General features: G+C 42.2%; 1 protein-coding gene across 1 annotated transcript in view; it reads left to right on the top strand.

Annotated features, from left to right (window-relative positions):
- TPO (thyroid peroxidase) overlaps window positions 1–21,769 on the top strand; it is a 70,104-nt gene extending 48,335 nt beyond the window's left edge. Inside the window, exons 13-15 of the mRNA XM_066622688.1 lie at window positions 5,958–6,059; window positions 19,548–19,684; window positions 21,731–21,769. Coding sequence (XP_066478785.1) covers window positions 5,958–6,059; window positions 19,548–19,684; window positions 21,731–21,769 — 278 coding nt within the window. The remainder of the gene's footprint in view (window positions 1–5,957; window positions 6,060–19,547; window positions 19,685–21,730) is intronic.
- Window positions 21,770–22,147: the final 378 nt, after the last annotated feature.

The following is a 22,147-nucleotide window of genomic DNA, read 5'->3' as shown; positions in this document are numbered from 1 at the left end:
TTCTCCATGCTTCTAGACTCATAGACCACCACAAGGTCTACACATAGGTAAGTAGATACCCCCCCCCACACACACACACTACCATTAGATGCATTGTGAGCTCCATCAGTGCAGCTGCATCGTCATTAATGGTGTGGGATAGGATTGGGGCCCTTGTTGCAATAAAATACCAGCTTAAACTTTGGAAGAAAGTTCTCTAGACTATTACTAGCAATTTTCTGAACTAAAGGCTGGCCCATATAATCTTCCATGGGATTCATCTGTATTCCTTTGTATGCTATTAATTCGTTTGTGCTTGATTAAATGCCTCAGCCTTACTATTTTCAATCAGTCAACAGCTATTTATGCTTGTTTGCTCCAAAACACCTCCATTTTAGGGCCACAGTAGACATGACATATAGTCATTGCAAGTTAAAGCCACATACTTAACTAAAGTGAATCAATGACTAATCCGCACATAACTCCCAAGGTCCTGAGAGTGCTGCTTTCTTTTTTGTGCCTCTGCCTGTGGTGTCTGCTTGATATAGAAATCAATTGTCTGGCTCATTCACCAGCACACTGCAGGCTCTATTCAAAGCAAGGAAGCCATGAGTCTGGGAATGACGCCAGAGTGCTGAGATAGAGCACACTTTTTATTCTCATGGCCCCAGGTTCAATCTCTAGGATCCTCAGGCAGGGCTTGGAAAGTCTGTCCGAAATGGTGAAGAGCCACTGCCAGTCAGAGTAGAAAATACTGAGTTAGATGGACAAGTATATGAGTCTGAGTCTATATAAGGCTGCTTCATAGTTACCATATCCAGAAGCAGCTGCTACTAGCACCAACGGGGAAGAGGCATCCAGGAGAAAAATTCTGCACAATGGGACTCACCAATCTGAATGGATGCACCAGATGGGTGTTGCCGTCTGTCAAATGGAGTTTTTTTTCATTCCAGACAGATAGCAACCAAAAATAGCATTGAGGGGACCCATGTTAAGCCAGATCGGCGGATACACAATCAGTGGATAAGGAGGCCCCCTCCTGTATATTCTCACAACAACCCTAAGAAGCAGATCAGGCTGTGGTAGCAAATTTTCAATGAAGTTTCATGACTGTGGGAATTTGAACCTGGACTTTCTCATTCCACATCCAATATTCTAACCTCTATGTGATGGCATGGTATATATATGATTGCATTCAAACTAGTATCCACAGAGGCAGCTTGAGGAAAGGGGCGTTACCTTCCCCTCCTACCCACTGCAGCCTCCAAAAAGTCGCTCCAGATGGTTTGGGGATGTTGGGGACAGGAATGCATGTGGCATGGGGGCAATGCAAGGTGACAGCACCCTATTTCAGAGTGTGGCCCTTTCCCTTCCATATGTGTTCCTCTGGCCATTATCTTTCCATGAATCCCTGGACCCTTAAGAAATGGCTTTGTTGGGGGGACCCACAAGGGGGTTCAGTACAGTGGAGGGAGCAGGAAAGTCCCTTCTCAAAATATTCCATTCACTCATGCCAGTTTGGATACAACCCACTGGCTCTCATTTTAGGAGCTCACTCAAAATCACTCAGAAGCCTGAGAACTTTGATTGGGAAGCACAGTTTTATTTGTATCCTGTTTGTTTGGGAGACATTTCTTGCCTTGTCTCAGTTCACTTGGTGTGTTCCATTTCCCTCTCCAAATGAAACGGGAGGTCTGACAGTCAGAAGCTGTCGGGGAAATGAGACTGGTGTCATTTGGTGAGGTGTGTTTTCAAAAAAGAGAAGCACCACTGCTGTGTCTGCTGTCGAAAATAAGCATGGCGCTTCAACAGCTTTCCTTTGATAGGAAGATATAAGTGAAGCAACCATCTTTGAATTGTATGTGTGGCATCTTAGTTTCCTTTGCCCTTCGTTTGAAACATTATAGTTACTTTTCCATTCAGCTGTTAAAAAGTCTTGATGGCCTGTTCTCACTTCATTTGGAGTTGTCTAATGTGCCTAATTACCAGTCTACGTGTTTGCAATTCTGTTCTTTAGTGGCTCTGTTGCTAACTTTAGTTTGAGATAAATCTCTCACTTCTAGGGAAAAAGATCAGATTTTGATTGGATTCGTTAATAAATAAAATAGCATTAAGGCCCAGTCCTATCCCCTGCCCTGCCAGACAGAGCGCGCACTGCATGCCATGCTGGGGAACCAGATGGCCCACGAGAGGTAAGTAAAAATCTTTTTGACTTGCCTCCAACTAGGCTGCCTTGCCTCCAATGTGTCTCCACAGATCTATGCCAGTTGTTTAGCTGGCATAGGTTCAAGGAGCTTCATGGAGCATACTGGTCTGGAGAGGGGGGACTGCTGCCAGGGAGATCCTCCCTCTGCCCCTGGTTGAGCCTGCTCCTTATCTTCACCCTCCCCTCCCACCCCCTCAAACAGCCCCCACTGCCAGTTTACCTGCTATGATGGGGTGTCTGGGAACAGCTGGCACATGCACTGAACCTCCAGCCGTTTGTGCTGATGGAGCGCATGATGGTGAAGCAACTTTCACACAACTATAATGTGGCTTATGGTATCCATGATAGAATTAGGCTGTAAAATTAATATGTACTACCCACATATCTGACATGGACATCTTTATGTTACGAACTACAACAATCCATTCGTTACACTCAGTTTTGGAAGACTTATAAAGGCCACACATTCATACATTACCATTTCAGGTAGAGCCTAGGTCCCTGCACCACACTCGTAATGTTTTAATATACAAAAAATTGAATGGGCCCAAGAAGTCATCATGCCATCTTCCTACCTCCAGGTGTTCCTGGGTATTGATGTGATGCGGGAACGAACCATGTGGAAGAGACTTCCACACAACCACAGTAATAGATGAATTGGTCTCCAGGCGCAAATGGATAATTTGACTAACAAATATAATAGAAGATGGGATTGTCTTAAGAGATACTTTGAGGGCATATTGATGGCAGCTTACTGGAAGGCATAATCATGGTGCCCTGCTAAATCCAGGGTCTTCTATAACAATTTGCATTTAAAACTTCCAGAAAGAAGTGCACTGTTTTGAATGAGCACCACAGAGGTGCACCTCAGAATCTGATTCTTTCTAAGGTCTAACAAGCAGACTTTGTACAACTTTAGATCTGAGAAATAAAACCAATCAAATTTAACAAAAGGATTTGCCTAGAGTATCATCTAAGGCATTAAATGCCTTAATAGGAATTTGTAAGAGCAGAACTAGGTTTTACTATACAGCAGTCAGTCAAAATGTTCTTATGGTTTTATAGATTTAGCATTAAGATCTAATTCGTTCAAATCTTAGAATATCTACTCTAATTTTCCATTTTGGATGGAATAGTGGAAATATGGAGTGATCTTTTGGGGACTATGAGCCCAAGCCTATGCATGTCTACTCAGAAGTAAGTCCCATTAGAGTCAATGGGGCTTACTCTTAGGAAAGTGTGAATAGGATTGGGCTGTAAGGGGGGAAAAAAAACTCCTATCCACATCTTTTTGGCAGATATGCAGGCCATGTAAATATATAAACTAACAAGTTTCTTAGTCCAGACCCCAGACTAACAGAGACCTGCAAGCAAACTTATTCAGGGTTTCACACTGTTATGTTATGTTTTATACCTCCTACACCAGTAGGATGCTGTGCTTTTTCCTTTCACTTTCTCCATTTTCTGCAGTTGAAAGAGAGAGCCAAAACAAATCCATGTTTTAGCCATTATCAGACAGGAACACAACTGTGCCTTTGAGGCTCAATTTATCTTTAGACAATTATGTGTACCAGCTTTGCTACATGAGATCAAAATGATTATTCACAAATGCTGTTTCAATAAAATGGCATTTGCATAAAAGCCCTTTGCTCTTTGAATTATATTTGTGGATCAAGTTAAAAGTGATTATAAACTAAATCTGGGCCCCAATCCCAACTAAGTGTCCAATCCTAACATCACCAGTGATAGTATGAGCATATCGCCAGCACCAGGTGTCACAAACATGCCATAAAACATGTCTGCGGAGGAAGCGCCTCCATAACCCCTGTGATGAGTCACCAGCAATAAGTTGCACCGCTGGGTGGTGGTGCAGCTTTTTGAGGTGGGGGAGACATTTTGAGGTGGCAGAGGGCAGGATGGGGAGAGGGACTGGTTTGGGAGGTGGGTGGGACCCATGTCAGACTGCAAAACCCTACATGGGGCTTCTCAGATCTGAGCTGGTAAAATAGCAGGCACAGACTAGAGTAGGCCCATTGCGGGGCCTGGTGCTTTCTTTGGGGGGGTGGGGATGAAAGTTCCCTTCCCAAGGAGACCTCCAGTAGCGTCCCTGGCCCCACTGGATACTGCGGTAGCCATTTTGGTGCCATTGCACCCAGTAACAATTGGGCTGCCCATCTTCCACCACCAGTGGAGGCGTGCACTGCATCCTATGGGGGGGGGAACTCTCTGAGGACTCTTCAAGGAAGGGGACTTCCTTTCCTCAAGGAAGGTGTTGAGAAAGGCTTGTGCTCTCCCTGTAGATCTCAGCATGTGGTTGGTCTGTGGAACTCCTTGCCGCAGGATGTGGTGACGGCATCTGGCCTAGATGCCTTTAAAAGGGGATTGGACAAGTTTCTGGAGGAAAAATCCATTACGGGGTACAAGCCATGGTGTGTATGTGCAACCTCCTCATTTTAGAAATGGGCTATGTCAGATGCAAGGGAGAGCACCAGGATGCAGGTCTCTTATTTGCTCCCTGGGGCATTTGGTGGGGCCACTGTGAAATACAGGAAGCTGGACTAGATGGGCCTATGGCCTGATCCAGTGGGGCTGTTCTTATGTTCTTATCTCCTCAATTTTGCACCTGCTATTTTGCTGGTGCAGAGAGGAGTGTAACAGCAGTGGTAAGGGAGAGGGATAGGATCCAGCCACACACGTTTGCCACGATCCCACCCCTTTCCTCCCCCCTGTCCACCCCACCATTGCTTTACCTGGCTCTGGCAGATGGTGTCTTCACTTCCGGCAAGTGCAACTGCGAACACAACTTTCACTGGTGAAGCACTTTTAATATGATTGGGCTGTCAGTCAGAATAACTTTTCTTCATCTGAACTTCACATTATTCTAATATTGTATATATATCTCAGACCATTCAGATAATCTGCGCTTCAGTTTTACTGTGTAATTGTTACTGACCACCAAAGGCAATTGTGACAAAATGAGGAAGCAGAAAACATAGAACATGACAAGCAACTTGAGCAAGGAGACTTCAGGCCTAATCCTATCCAAATTTCCAGCACTGATGCAGCCCCAAGGCCAGGGAACAAATGTTCTCTTACCTTGAGGAAGCCTCAGTGACTGAACCCCCAGTGCAGGATGCAGCATACACCCTGTTGGCAAGGCTGCATTCAGCTCTGGAAAGTTGGATAGAGCTGGGCTCTTCCTTAGTGTGGGAGAAAGGGGGGAGCCATGGCTGCAGAGGGGAAAGTGATGTGGTGTACAACCAAGAAGAACATAGAATCTTCATACCTACTGAAGCTGGAGGAAAAATTCATTTCTGGAGGAAAAATCCATTATGGGGTACAAGCCATGATGTGTATGCGCAACCTCCTGATTTTAGAAATGGGTTATGTCAGAATGCCAGATGCAAGGGAGGGCACCAGGATGAGGTCTCTTGTTATCTGGTGTGCTCCCTGGGGCATTTAGTGGGCCGCTGTGAGATACAGGAAGCTGGACTAGATGGGCCTATGGCCTGATCCAGTGGGGCTGTTCTTATGTTCTTATAAACCGAAGCTGGAGGCAGAAGGCATTGTCAAGGTGACAAATGAGGAGGATTGTTGCTGGTTATGACAATCCCAAATCAAATCCAAAATAGTGATCACAGCACTTGTACTGTCTGAATGGGTGTCTTGTCAGGGTGACCTTGCAGAATTATGTTGTTTCATCTCCAGTCTAATAGTTAAGTGGTTTTCTTTTCCTCTAGTTGAATTAAAACTTAATATTTCCTTGTTTCAGATTCTGGAAGGCTTTCCAAAGGTGCTGTAGGCTCCATCATTTTAGGTGTTATTCTGTTCATTTGTTTAACAGTATCAAGCTGGTTTGTAATTTGCCGGTGGTAAGTATCAATTGTTTTTGGTTGGCCACTTCTTCATAGATGGGGCATTTCTTTCATCACAGACCTTTCTTTACTTTACCCTTTGCTTTTGGGTAGTCATCAAAATCCTTTTCAAATAATGTTTGTGGGGATAATGAACACATGGAGGAAACAGAGCTTGGTGCAGCGAGGTTCCCACTTCCAAACATATGTATTCATAATATCCACAAACATATCTGACCACACAATCCTATGAATGCCTACTCAGTAGCAAGTTCCATTTATTTCAATGGGACTTACTCCCTGGTAAGTATGTGTATAGGATTGCAGCCTGGAAAAGGTATATAACTTGTGTTGATGTTTTTGTCTAGATCTGGTGCTCTGTAAAAGTATCTTGTATACTACAACATAATAAATATCAGTTTGTATATGTGTATGGTTCTTTGAAATAAGAACAGAAAATCAGCTTTGAAAAAAAAATCAAATAGATGTATATCAATTTTACATTAAAAAATTTTCACCTACCTTTCAGCATTCTAAACAATTTCACGTGAGATGGGCTGCTAATCTTAGGGTTTTTTTATCAAAATGAATTAATTTAGTGCACTTGTTATCTTGAGGGGGAATAGAAATATTTGGCAAGGATGAGACTTAAAAGAGAGAGGGAGACCAAATAAGTACCTGAATATTAACAACTTTCAGAAGCAGATGCTGCATGCTTGCCACTATTTTCTCCAGTTTGACTGCATGCTCATGCACACTTTGCAATCAGGTTCCAGAATCCATCCATATCTCCTGTGTAATCCACCAATAAACAAATCTTGACATAACAAAGGCACATAAGGTTCCTCTTCACTTAGACATATCCAACAGTGTGGGGTCTTCTGTTCTATGGTGCAATTCTATGCCACTTGGGCAGCGATTTTCAATCACTGTGCTGTAGCACACTGGTGTGCCGCAAACGGTCCTCAGGTGTGTTGTGGGCATATGGGGGAGGGTAATTTATTAGTAGGGCCATTAGGGGATATGAGCCCCCCCCCCCACGAGTAGCATGGTGTGCCTTGTCAATTGTCAAAAGACTGATGGCATGCCCTGAAAATTTTAGTGCCTTGTCAGTGTGCTGTGGAGAGGAAAAAGGTTGAAAATTGCTGCACTTGGGTATATATGGGTATATATGCACTATTCCAACAAAATAAAATTGGGAGTGAAAATTAGCACTGTGTTTAGAGTCAGTGCAGTGTAGTGGACAGCATGATGGATTGGAGAGACTCTGATTCAGATTCCTGAGGAACCATGACGCTCAAGGGTTAGCATGGGTAAAACCAGTATCACAACACACTTCCCCTTGAGTGGATTGAGGTTGAAAGGATTGAAGGGTGGGGTTGAAAATAAATCAATAAATGTTGTAAAGATGAATGAAATGATGCAAATTATTAGTCTTCCTTCCAGGTAAGTGTATTCAACTATGAACAAGAGTGATGGGAGTTCATAGGTGTGTTCAACCATGCTGGTTGCATTTTTTGAATGGTGGTGATTCCAGCTGCTTCTGCTGATCAGGCATCACAAATCAACCTGGCCTTTTGTCAATTTTGGTAGGCTGGAAAATACCCCAGATGCAAGTACAGCCACCACTACAGTTTCCAATTGAGAGTGAAGTAGGAATTTTTTTTTAGAGGCCTTCAGCTTGATCTTGAGCCATAGCGACTTGATGGATGAACGATCTATAGGAAGATCAATCATGTGCAAGACTAGAGAGGTCTGCTAGGGTTTTCTTCGTCATTGTTGTGATCATGTCAAGCCATCTAGTTGCTGGTCTTCCTCTGGTATTGTTCCTTCTGTTCTTCCAACCATGAAGAATTGTTTTCTTTTCTATTGTTCGTTCTCCTTTTCTATTGTTCGTTCTCTCAGAATGATGTGTCCAAAGTAGGCGAGTTGTAGCTTGGTGATTCTTGATTCAGGTGACATTTCCGGCTTAATTTGTTCCAAAATCCAAAAAGAAGTAGGAATAGAGCCATGAATTCCCTCATTTTCTGGAAGTACTTCTAAACAAAGATGGTAACTTTGTCAAGGCTGTCCACACTTCAAAGTTAACAGTACAGGACAGGCTTTTGTTGTATAAGCAAGACATTAGAATGGATCAATGTCATGCTTTAAAAATCTGACTAGAATGTGAGTCATTTTAAAGTGCTTGCAGTAAAACCAATTTAGCCATATGAACTTTAATAAGGCCAAGTCTTAAAACCATTCAGAATAATTGTTGCAGACTAGGCTATTCAACTGCCGCCCAAAACGCCTTATTTTGGAGTAGTTCTCCAAAAAGTCCTACTGAAGTCCCCCTGAAATTCAGGGCTCGCCCCAGAGCTTGTGGCTAGCTTGCTTCCTTGCTTACTTGAGATTCCATCCTTCCATTGTACTTTGTTGTGTGCTATTCAAAGACCTGAAAAGACTTTCCTTGAGCTCAGCAGGACTTTTTTTTTGTTCACGTCAATATCTCAGTCTGGGGGAAATGCTATTATCGTTGCTCCCCGTTGTTTTTAATGTTATGTCAAAGGGTCTTAAAGGCTGATCATACATTTCTTTAAAAGTTGCTGTGAGGTAAAAAAGAAATCATTTTCCCTTTGAGCACTGCAAGGGGAGCACAGCAAGGGGTGCATTACCTACAGCACTGACTTATCGTAGCAGGCTGCAATCTTAAGTACCATTATGATGTCTCAAGTCCGTGCCCAGCAGAGGTTGGAAACCCAGCTAACTGAAGAGGACACGTGGCCTGACTTTTGACAAGGCCATCAATGGAATGACAATTGAGCAGCTTTAAAAGCTGGCAGTCCTATTAAAGATTTCAGGAAGTAGCAGAGGTTGCTTTCAGTTTCTCTTAAAAACAGTGGTTTTGATATTTTAAGGATTTTTCATCTGTTTGTGTTGTGGCAATAGAAAATAACCATTTGAATTAGTGTGCAGTTTAAAAAATGGGAGCAATCTAGATCATTAAAGCAAAGGAAATCAATTGGCAACAAACTTTGGTCTGCTGTGAAAGATCAAGTCAATGCAGTCTCCATAACTGCTGCTTCCAGCAAAGGAGACAAATGTTTCTGTGGTTTGAATCTATCAAACAAAACTTATTTACAATGTCAGAGAGCCAAGTGGTCTTCCAGCAGCAGTCTCTTGTAAAATTACATTCTTTTTTACACTCCTGTACTATGGAGCAGTGATTTTCAGTCTTTTTTATCTCAAGGCACACTGACAAGGCAATAAAAATGATCAAGGCACACCATCATATTTTTGACAGTTGACAAGACACACTGCTCTGCCAGTGGAGGGCTCACACACCCCAATGGCCATACTAATAAATGACCCTCCCCCAAACTCCAAGGCACACCTGCAGACCATTCACAGCACACCACTGTGCTTGAAAATCACCATTATGGAGAGTTAATCATGGCTAAGCCCTTCATTTCAATGCACTTAGAGAAACCTAACACTGCATAAGATTAAACTGTTAGTTGAATTTCATATTTTGAAGCTCACCATTCCATTTCATTATAACTAGTAAAATTTTGGGGAATTTTGTCTGGAAGGATCAGAAATGGCATTGTATATTGGTTGCTAAAAACTAATGATGTGATGGAGTCAATCTGGACCCCCCCCCCTGAAAGTAGGTAAAGGAACATGTGCTCAAATGAACAGGAACACCATAACCGTGGAAGAATTTTTTAAAAAAACAACTTTATCAAGACATAGCTCCCAAGGCACTGAATAAAACATTAACTTTGTCAGACTGAGTTTAAATTCAGCCTTCTCCCAATAAATGATCACAAAAAGATACGACAAGATCAAACCTTAGCATGGGGTATAAAACATACAAAGATTGTATAAACAGCAGAGAGATGAATTTATAACAAGCTGTGCCTTAATAGCAATAACTAGCAATAAATAAATAGCAATAAATTCCTAACAGTGGGTGCTCTATCTTTCTACATGGTCTACTTAATAAGCTCTCAAGTTCCCAGCAATTTCATAGGTACCTTGGGGTCCAGCAAAAAAACACTTAGCGTCACACTAAGGTTGTGGCCGCCTCCCTCCTTTTAAACTGGAGTCCTTAGAGCACAGAGAAAAAAATAATTAAGAGGAACGGGCCTAGGTGGAAACTTGTAGCTCTGGAAGATGATTGGAGAGGTGATCCATTGCACAGGTGATCCAGGATACATCCTCAGAGGGAAATCACATTGTGTCAGGGGAAAATATAGTGGAGTCGCATCATATGCACATTCAACATATGTACATTGAACTATATGCGCTTGGAGAAAAAAAAACTAAAGCGAATAACAATGGGGTGGATGCTTCCATCCACCATTCCACTCAAGTGTATGTCCCGGAACAAGTGTAAGATGGGAGACTTAGGGCGCAATCCAGAGGTGCCCTTGGGCCAGCATAAATCCCTTGCGTTTGTGCCTCCTCGGGAGTCAGATACAAGCTTCAGAAGTTGGATACAACCTGTGGAAGCTGATACAAGCTTCTGCGCCAATGGAGGCGCCGAGCTTGGCCAATACAAGACTCTGGGGTGGCTGGGTAGGAAGCGGGAGGGAGGAGTTCCAGGGCGGTAGGCGGCCCCGGGGATGGGCAGATGGGGAGCGGGAGGCGGGGCTGGGACCCGAGAGTTATGCCGGATCCCAACCCCCATTCCCGGGGAGTTCAGAGCATTCCCGTTCCACTCTCCTTGGACTTCTGCCACCTCAGGAGTTTCCCCTTACCTCTGGCTGAGCCACTTTGGGTCCAGTGGGGCCAATGCAAGCATCTGAGGGGAAGCTGGCATGGAGGCTTGTGTCAGCCTCCGCAGGCCTGCGCTTGTCAGAGCATCAGCCTGGCTTCCCCTCGAGGAGACACAAACATGCTTTACGGCACGTTTGTGACCCTCCTAACTACTAGTTAGGATTGCGCCCTTAGTCTGCCATTCCCTGTCAGTCTCAGTTCCTGCGTGTCTCTCATAGTGTATGCATCTCAGCATGCTGAGTGTGATTCTAGGGTTTAAATATATTTTTTTTTTGTACATCATGCCCCCTAAATGCAGGCCTAAATGGTCTGAATCAAGCCCTGATAACCCCCCAATACTGTCACAGAGATGATAGGCGATTTAAGGGATTTTCAAGGGTAATTTTGACTATATGCGTTGTCACCAAAAAGCAACTGGTACAATGTCCTAGTTTCCTCAGTGACAGTCATCCAGGCAAATTCTATAAACGGTAGCAGTGAAGGTAGCAATGGACAGGCTGCCACGTGAAGCTGAAAAAGAGCTGTGTTGGAAACAATGGGGAAATCTGTAAACATATGGCAAAGCGAAGCATATGCAAATTTAGGTGTCAGGTCTGTGGACATACTGTATTTCCATGGCAGCTGTTGCTACTAAGAGGCTTAAAAAATTCAGAGTAAAAAGGATGGGGGTTCTAATTGTAGCACACATCACTTGACACGATCTTCAAGCCATCAGAAACATCTGCATCAACTAGGGTTTCTACTGAGGCCAAGACTTACCAGTTTGGCTGCTTGAGGAAAATGGTCATATTCTGATAATTCTCCATGTCTTAATATGAAGAACATAAAGAGCAATTGTAGCTGGCTCTACATATCATCCACATTCTGGTTGTTCAGTACATAAAATTAAAGCTAGAGATCTCAATATATGGGAAAGTTAGTTCATAAAAGTGTAGGAACATTTTTTTTAATTGATCAGGACTTATTTATTATCTTTTCTTTGTCTTTCTACCCAAGCCATTTGTTTCTAGTAGTGCTTGACACCATATGTCTTTTAGAGTTGCTTCTGCATTCCCCTATTCTCAATTTAAGATATACATTGGAAAGGAATCCTGTTGGAATCCTATTGGAAAGGCAATATATGCAGTTCTTTTGAACACTCAAAGAGGCTGATTTGAGTAGGACCCAGATCTTGTAAGTTTTCCAGGATGCTCTCCAGAATGAATGAATCTCATAGGCATGTCTTACAGTTCCGCTAATACAGAGATATTCTTTAGTTTCCTGTTGATGTGCATTTTTGAACAGGTGTAGGACAATATTGCATTAGCAATGGCCCTTATGCAGCTTTGTGCACTGAGGATGGCACCTAACCATTTTTTATAGTCCAACTCGTATTCAATTAATCAAGCTCTGTAGCATAAAATGAAGAGTCAAACAGCCCAGTTTTAGCTTGAGGAGGCCTCAGTGACTACCTCCTCCACTGCAGGATGCAGCACACACCCCATTGGTGCAACTGCTTCAGGCCTGGAAGGCATACTCCAGTTGTCCATGTGGGCTTTAATTCATGTGGGATTTACAACCACAGGTTCTATCCAGGGCTTTCTTTGAGGCACAGTGGCCTGTTTATGACAGTGCACGTGCTCATTCCGTTGTTGGCACTAGACCAGTTAGGCGTGGGCTCTGAACATGTGCTTATTTCATGGGAAATGCCCATTTCCACATAAGTTTTTTGCATGTTTGGCTTGGACCTGTAGCCAACACCATTATATATTGCCAAGAAAACTAAAGCCTTCTAAGGCACTGTCAGGTGAAATGTGTTTCATTAGCCATCAACAGCTGCATTCCTTTGCTAATCCTATACTGTTAACATGGATGCTCTTATACTTGGAGTGAGTTCCAGAGATCAGATCAAGAGATCAAATCAAGGCAACACAAAATGATTATTGTCCATTTGAACAACAACCATTTCTTCCCTTGTATCAGAACTTATGCATCAGCTGAAATTTAAGAACTTGCTATGATCTGCAGGTTACAGTCTTTTCACAGCTTGAAAAAAGGGTTGACATGACTGACAGAGACAATGGTACTCCTTAAGAAAAGAAAAGAAAATAGTATCTCCTAATATTTCCAGTGACTATCTCAGAATATTAGTAGGATATTACTATATTTGAGCATGAGTTCTTCAGCAAGTGCACTGCCCCCTTGTGATTACTGCAAACCTTTCCTGCATTTACAAACAGAAAGGTGAACCATGACAGCTTCAGCAATGACTCCAGCAATCTTTCTCTCTCACCTCTCTCAGCAGTCTAAGTATCTTCTGGTAGTGCTGGATGCCCTCCTTACCAGGCTGGCATTTGGTGGTTGAGATTAAGCTGATGGGAGTCAGCTAGGATTTATATATTGAGACCTGGCAAATGTTTGTATTTGTGTTTTGCTACCTTATTTTTAAAAGTTTACTTTGTCTACATTATACACACAGATTTTCTACCATTCTGTCCTGAAGATCCAATATCAATAACATTAATTTCAAAATCTAAAAGGACAAAGTTAAGCATGTTTAATATTCATGATCCATTAATTTCAATGAGAGAGAATTGAGGCTCCTTTTAGATAAAAATTAATGGGAAGTGATTAAATTGTGCCTTTTATAAATAATCCAGTACTCGGCTCACCATCAATACATAACAGATACTTTAATATCAACATTTGGGAACACTTTGCAGACATATTGGCTCTGATCAGATGTCATGCGAAATCATAGCATAGATATAGTATAGCACAGTGGGTCAAAGCCTTGTTTGCACCTCCCTCCACCTCTCACCGAATTTTTGTTTCCATTGGTGGCTTAGAACAAGCTGGATTTTGTCTGTTGTCCAAGCTCAGCAAATCCACTGCATAATCAACTGTCAAGCCAATGTTTGCAAATAAGCTTCAATTTCATATCCTGGCGTGTTTGTAAGCTGTGGTTATAATAAGCCAGGATTTACCAGGCTTGGCTCTTGAATTAGATTCCTGTTTGTCTGAAACCACCAAGAAAAGTAAAACACTTTTTCTCCTTCACAGCCAAAGAGGAATGGGAAGTGTGCAAACCAAAGGTTAGCAATGGTCACGCCACACAGTTTAGTATGATACCTGAGTGAAGCCATTTCATTACATTTGCTTGAAACAGTAACACAGTTGAGGATTCATCTATCTCTCACCAATTACCTTGTATAACAACTAAACTGCTACTGACTTTTGGGGCATTTTTAACTGTAATTAACAAGTTGAATTACTTGAACTTAATTTAATTGAAATCAATGAGATTTGTTTTCACATAAAATGCTTTTAAGATGCATACTAGAACACTTCTTAATTTGCCCTCTGAGTTCCACCATCCCACTTTCACCCCAAATTCTAGCCCATTGGCTTGGATTATTCTTTTAAAATTCTACCTTTACTGTTTAAGTAAATCTGAATAGCACAAAGTGGAATCACAGTTTTATGTTACGTGCCCCTTAAGAATACTGAGTTCCAGATAATAGAGATCCGAGGACAACTCACACAAAGTCTACAAAGAAAAACTTTGATTAATATCCAAATTCTTGTGCCCAGTGCTATATTGGTCTAAAGTAAAACTAAAATTATGCTTTTCAGCAGAATTGCACAACTGACATGAAAATATTAATGAGAGAATGAGAATAAATTACATCATTAAAACCAGAAATAACAAGCTCTTGCCTTATCTCACTATGCCCTTTCTCTTATAAGATTCAGGTAAAAGCTGATACTTTGCAGTGCTGAGGTAACAAAACCGTTCTTGTCACAAAGTAGGTAACTATCATTTGAATGCATTTGAGGCCTTTGACATCTGGATCCTGCAATTCTCATGCCTTCTAAGAGTTGTACCTTTAAAGAGGAGCTTGACTTTTAGCCAAATTCAATAATGAGAACAGAATTCAGCTTAGCAAAATCTGACACATAGAGATAATTGTGGTCTCACTCATGAAAATTTATAAGTATTCTCTCGAGCACTCTTCCCCATTCCCTCAAATTTTCTTTGTGTTCTACATAAAGCAAAATCATTACTGTCAAGGATGACAGTTGGCATAGTTGGAGAAAGCCTAGATGTTACTTTAGCTGACTTCCCATGCAAATCATCATTCATCGGCATGATTCACACACCTGTGCAGCAGATCATGGAATGAGACTCAAGGAATAGTGCAGCTCTTTCTTGCAACTGGATCTTGCAATTTTTCTAATCATGGCTGTCTTTCATGAACATAAGCTAAATGCAGTGTCATCCTAACATCTAGAGCAGCTATTTTCAACCGGTGTGCCGTGACACATTGGTGTGCCATGAATGGTCTGCAGGTGTGCTGCAGGAGTTTGGGGGAGGGTCATTTTTAGTAGGGCCATTGGAGGATATGAGTCCCTGGCCGGCAGCATAGTGTGCCTTGTCAATTTTCAAAAATCCAATGGTGTGCTGTGGCAATTTTAGTGCCTTTTCAGTGTGCTAAAGATGATAAAGGTTGAAATTTGCTGATCTAGAGAAAGATAGACTCTGCAATTAACTGTTCAGAATACTTCCCCCTATCTCAATTTGGGGCCACTGTTGTATCTGCAGGGGCAGTGAAGAGCAGTGTAAGGTTGATATGCTCAGCAGTGCAGTGGCATGTTCTCACCCACCTACTTGAGATAATATGACAGTGGAGAAAGCTCCCAGCCAATCAGAGTGGCCAGGAGGTGGGGCCGGGTTCGACCTGCTCAGCAAGTTTGTTTCAGCCTGTTCACCCACACTCCTTTGAATCTTGATTATTTGCTATTGCAGGGTGACTTCTTGCTGTGGACAGTGGTTTTAGCCTTCACAATAGCATCAGAACCTGGTTTCTGGAATTGTAGTGTGGTTTGTCTATTCTGTATTGTGGTGTGCAACTTATGATAGGGTGGGGAAGGGATGTTTCTGCATGGGCAGGTGCTGCCCGAAGGAAATTCAGGTCTGTGGGGGGGGGGGGACAGCAGCCTCGGCTGCTGCTACATCCTATCCCCCCTCCCACGCCTGAAAATCCTACACAGGCTACTCAAATCTGTGCCAGTGATTTCACTGGTGCAGATTGAATAGAACCACTAGGCCTGCGGGAGCCCAACATGGGGTAAGGGAACCAATATTCCCAGGGAGACCTCTAGCTGGCTCATTGGTCCCACAGGACATAGCGGTGGCCATTTCAGTGTTGCTATACTGCAGGGTGGACAGTTAGACGTCAGTTGGCATCCTTCAGTCTTGGAAGACTATGGTATCGCGCTCTGAATAGTGGTTCCGGAACAGTGTCCTCTCCAGTGCGCGAAGCCTGGGTAAGGTAGATATGGAGGATAGACTGTTACCCATGCAGCAAATCCCTCCTCTCCACATCGCTGAAATGGTCCAATGGAAAGGCAGAAGGCAGCAAAGATTGGGCCGATAGTAACTTTGACATTGTACTTGCAGCTGCATTTCAACTATGTATGTATCTGATCATCATCATCATTTCAGAAAAACACTTTTCCGTTGAAGTGGTAAGTCTCACTGCTGAGTGGGACAAACAAACAAAAGGGATTAGACTACTGCTATCATAAACTGTGACATATTTGCATATTTGCTCTTTCATGATCTTCTAGCAAGTATTAATGAAATTGTAGACCTCCATCTCTCTACATGTCCATGGAAAGGAGTTAGATGGCAGGCACCCACCATAACAATTTCCATATTAGACCACAGTCAGGTGCATTGGTCTTCTCTACTCACATAGTGCTCTCTGCCCCTGTTCTTTCCAAGAGGCTGTGTGGCTGCACAGCATGCCAAAGTACATGTGTCTCCACATTAACTTGTTTGGTCTATTTGCTTAATACAACACAGCATGTTGTAGCTCTCACCTTGGTGGACTGATACTTACGAAAGGTCAATAGTGGTACTTTCCAAGATTTTCCTTTGTAACAAGAAAAAGCTACAGTCAGGATCACACGGTTATAGCAGAGAAAGTACCAATGTAATCAGCAAACGCTGCCAAATCCACAAAGATTACCTTTTTTTTTTCCCTTTCTTCCTTTGCTGGATCAACTTGTTCTGTTTCTCACCTTTCTGACCTCATTCGCCTTCAAAAATTGTACGAAGAATCATTTTCGTACACATCAACCACGAATCCCTCTTCAACATGAAAAAAGTGTTGGTTCCAAAAATGGATGTTGAGTGTGAGGTTTAAATTATACGTGGGCAGCTGGTGCTGAATAAAGGGTGATTTCCAGTTAACTTTCATACTGATACACTTCTTTGTGTGAACAGCTGCACTTCAACTATAGGGACAATCTGATCGCAACAACGGGGGGGGGGGAGGAGAGCCTCCACTTTTGAAGAGGTAGTTGTTGCATTTTGCATCTATAATAAAGAACTGCAAAGAGAACACTACATGCCATTTTGAAAAGAACAACATCCATTTTTAATGGGGTTTTGGCAGGCATATAGCAAAGGGGTTAAACAGGCAAGTTATCCAAAAAAGGGAGACTTAGATTGGAACTTGTTAAATGATAGCGTTGCATTTTTCATGGAAGTGGTTGGATAGCAGACGTTGCGAAGAAAGACGAAAGGGAAAGGGGAGTCTTGACTGTCTTGATCTGGATCTGACAGAGTATGTCACAGAGTCCACACTGCCTTGATGTCACTGTAAAACTGGGAAGAGTTGTTTTTCTGTTCCCCTTAGAGTAGATTCTATCTTTGGAAAATGCTACAGTAACCAAGGTAGTGGAAGTCTTCATCCAATCATAAATGCAAAACCCTTTGTTCTGTAAAATGCCAGAATGTGTGCTCTTAAAAAGCATCAAAGCTTTTGAGCTTTGCTCCTTCTCAAAAATCACACCCTTTGTTTGTTAAACTCAGGCAGCTGGTGTGATCTTTATTGCATATTCATTACCTTTTCAACCATATAGCATAAACACAGGTGACCTGTTCTGAAAAGAAGACTGCCCTATTACAAAGATTCCCATTACTGTGGAACTCACTTCCCCAAGTAAACAGGTTTAGGTTGGAGCTGTCAGTTTGCTTCCACTCACAAAGGCTTGGAGTATACCCCATTTTCGATCTTGCTGTTACTTGTAAGGCCAATGGTATATTTATGGAAACTTGCTCCAATGCTTGCAGAAACTGGATTAGGCCTTTAAAGAGGAACTCTGCTCAAGTTCAGCTGCTGTAAAGTAGCACATACTTTGGAGGAGAAAAGGGGCATTTGCAAAATACAGTTGCACTAAATTGATTTTGATGTCTGCAGTCACTGGAGATGGCTAACACATAAAGGTGAAAACAGCTGTCATGCTCGGAGTCCGTCCCTGGGACATTGTGATGTTCGTTTTGTGTGATCGCGCGGCTGGAGGAGGAAGATTTTAACCTTGCATCTGCTCCTATCCCATACAATTTGAGTACTCCATGCAGCACTACTACTAAATGTGTCTCTTTAATGCCTTCTGCTAAACGCGCTCTGCCTGATTGAACTTCATTACATTATTCCACCTGTCAAATAATATGTAATGATGATAAGTGAGCCTTTCCTAGGATTAAATCTTGCCACTGCTCTGTGGATAGCCTAAAGCCTGTAACTTTTTGAAGGGCTCAAAGGAAAGAAACAATGTAAAACCTATGTTGAACTAATTTACATGTTTGGCCCCCCTGCATGAGCAACATAATTAAAAGCAGGGCTGCAGTCATAAGACAGGTGATAAATTAGCAGTGGTTTGTCAGAAATCACACAATTTACTATATTCACTCCCAACTTCATTTCCAGGCTTCCTTTAAACAAAAAAGGAAGAAAACAAGTTCACCATCTATTACTATTTAGGTTCCAAAATGAATTAGAATATTTTAAACATTACTGATGAAGTGTGAGGATCCTTGTGGGGAGGTGGGACTCCGAAGCCTAACTCTTGATAGTAAGGTGCATTTTAAGCCATTCCATATGCCCATAGCTGAATGGTACTTGCATGCACCAGTTCCCAGCTGGAATCTTTGGTATCTCCAATCAACCAGGGTTTCAGGGAGCAGGGCTGGGATAGACCTGGACTCCTTGGAGAGCCACTGCCATCAAAACAGACACTAGTGGGCTTGAGAGACTCATAGATGGAGTCTACATAAGGCACTGCTTTTCAACCAGTGGTATCAGTACCACTAGCGACACAATATGGCAGATGGTATCTTGTCCCACTGTCATGGTGCCCATGTGGCACTGCCCTGTCCGATCAACCCCACTGACGTGAAGATGGCTGGAGTGGTGGTGGATTTGGGGGGGGGGGAACTCAGCTGCACAGCTGCCTGGCCCTTCAGAAGGGGAAGAGGATGCAGAGCAAAGCCCTGGTACAAGCCGTCCACTCTTGTACATGGCTCTGGTGGCTATGAGGATACTTGCCAAAGCAGTGTTTGTAAAAAAAAAAAAAAAAAAAAAAAGTGGTACTTGCACACAAAAGAGATTGAAAAGTCTGGTGTAACACAGCTTCCGATGTTCATCTGGTAGTGAAATAATTTAATTAATTTTTCATATTTTTCTACCACCCTTCCTCCTAAGAGCTGAGTGTGGTATACATCATTGCTCCCCCTCCTTTTGTCCTTACAACAACCCTGTGAGGTAGGTGAGGCTGAGAGTGATTTGCCCAAGGTCACCAGGGAAGCTCCATGGCTGAGGCAGGTTTTGAACTTGGATTGTCCGGGTCTAAGTCCAACTCCCAAACCACTACAACATCCTTGCTGTCACAATGACTGTTTGTGTTTAATAGGTCCTACTCATCCAGAAGCTCAATTAACTCATATGCGTTAAAAGACGGAAGAGATCCGCCTGCTGAAGGTGACTGCAAAAACTGCTATGAAATGAACAGATCCCAATCAAATACAGTGCTTAAATCACTTGATAAGGTATGAGACGCTTTAAATCCTTCTAGATGATTGTCCTTTAAATTAGTACCAGCCTTTAATCATTTTGCAGTAAATTTAGTTTCATAGTTCATAATAGGACCGATCATGCGTTTAACAGATTTTTACTAGACACAGCCCCTCTATTTAAAATGGGCAATTGTTCAGTCAGGAATAATGAAAGCTCAGGGGAAACCGGGTACAGCACAGAGAATGAAATCATAGATTTTAGAAGAATGGGTAGTGTGGCTCCTCAAAAATCAGATTTGAAACAGAGACCTCTGTTGAATAATGCAACTCGGTGACCATCCAAGGACATCAGGGCACTGTTTTTGAATTTTAAAATATTTAATTATTTTATGTATATTTCACATTTCCCACAGACAGGAAAGAGTACATAGAGTTCTAGACCTGCTTCTGAACAGGGTTGCAGCATCATGACTTGGCACGTAAAAACAAGTCCACACCATTAGCATTCTAGACACTTTTGGGTGTATCCAATTCAACTCCAGCAGAAAGGAAACTGGTTAATGCTTACGATCCTTCCATTCTCATCACTTCCACATTCTCATATTGTATTGCATCATGAATTTTAATTGCACACCACAGAGAGCCACTCTTTGCTAAAAGTGGGAGTATAAATGTCACTCACACACATCTGGTTTGGAAACAGTGTAACGAGTTTCAAAAAGCTTCTTTATGATTGGTTGGGCTACCCACCACCAGTGATCAGTACATACACTTTAATGTTCACCAAGTTAAATGCTCCTAAGGTGCCTGCTGTTGCCCATTCCTGAGGCCACGTGTCCAAAGTTGATACAGGTATCCCCCACTTTCTGACAGTTCATTTTTCAACCTTCAGCTTTTTCAACACATTTCAGTTATACCCGGAAGTCATTCATTTAATGCATGCTCTGCTCTTTCAGCCTCTCTCTGTTGTTCTAAAGGCTAAAATTGCCCTACCCCATGTTTATTTGCAAATGATATGGTGATTCAAACTGTTCTGGTGTGTGTGAGTGAGAGAGAGAGAGCTTGTGCCAACTTTTCCTCCGGGTCTATTCCCATTCCCGAAGGCGTTAATGAGAGTCAAGGCGTTAATGAGAGTCGATTTGCAGAAATCTTTCTGTGACAGCAGGAATTTACAAGATAAAAAAGGCATTTGCAATTTGCTAGCTAAAAAACCATTGGAAGCAACATTTGTACATGAAAAAAAGACTGGATTCCGCTTTTCAACCATTTCTGCTTTTCATCACTGCTAACCTGTCAAATGACTGGGGGACACCCATACTGGGAAACACAACAATGCCCATCATATTCACGCAAGTCCCCATACCTCAAAATGTCTCTGCTCTCCAGGGATGCTACCTCAGCTATCTCCATATATCTCATGGGAGCAGACATTTCCACAGGTAGTCAATGGCTGCATCCCTCCCTCTTTGATGTGAGCAGGGGAATGTTGACAAGAGAAAGGCGGATATTTTCCTTAAGCTCACGGAAGAATTCAGGAGATCACAGAAAAAGTGCTATGATCATAATACAGGCAGATTTAGACCTTGGGCTAAACCTTTCTAAGAGCTATCTGTCAAAATGGCATGAACAAATGAAACCAAATGACAAATTGTAAGTGACTGTCATTCAGTAAAGTTGTGTCATTTCCTGCCATTATTTGCAAAGAAAGAATATTCAGACAGCTGAGTTAAAGATCTATCACAGAAAGTTTTTGAACATGGTCAAGACTGGAAAATGAATCTTTTTACAATCCAGACAAAATAGTCTGTCTGTGCCCCTATTGAATGAAACTAAACATTGAAATGAGGTTCACATTGCTACAAGCATTTTGGTCACACAGCAACAACTATGTGGCAAAATATATTTGGATTTAAAGATGGTAAGAGGAGTACCATTGTGCCATGAGTAATTAATCAATCAAGTGCCTGAGAAAATTGTCATTAGGTTTTAAGTAATTTAGACACATTTCAGTGCTTTGCTTAGTGGGGCCAAATTTAAATGAGAAATTAATGTGAATCTTTGTTTTCTCTTTTCCTTTAGGAACATCCCAATAGTCCCGGGATTCTACTATGCATGTGAACAACAACAAAATGTTTTAGAAGATTAATCAGGCTGTGCTTTGCAAGACGAAGCAAGCAGAACTAAAATCAGAACTGAGTAAACGTTTCAAAGATATATGGCAGACTTTCCAACCTTCGTATAAAAAAGAGCCCCTAGTTATTGTAATTTTTCATCATTCATTTATTTAGAAATGGCCATTTTGATGCTGTCTTCAGTAATGTCATGTTTTAATCTATCAATGTCATAAAGCAAATTTAAATGTACAGTCTCAGTTGAGAGAGTTAATCTTTGCCTTTCTATGTGTCACGAGATCTTCTGTTACCTCTATGTCTTTTTAGTAAGTAATTGGAATTGCTGTAGGATTCAGAAGGAGAATTGCAATGCCTCAGTTCTCGC

The sequence above is a fragment of the Tiliqua scincoides genome, chromosome 1 (assembly GCF_035046505.1).
Source record: "Tiliqua scincoides isolate rTilSci1 chromosome 1, rTilSci1.hap2, whole genome shotgun sequence".
Lineage (NCBI taxonomy): Eukaryota > Metazoa > Chordata > Lepidosauria > Squamata > Scincidae > Tiliqua > Tiliqua scincoides.
Note: the sequence above shows the minus strand (reverse complement) of the source record. Positions and strands in the feature narration are given on the sequence as shown.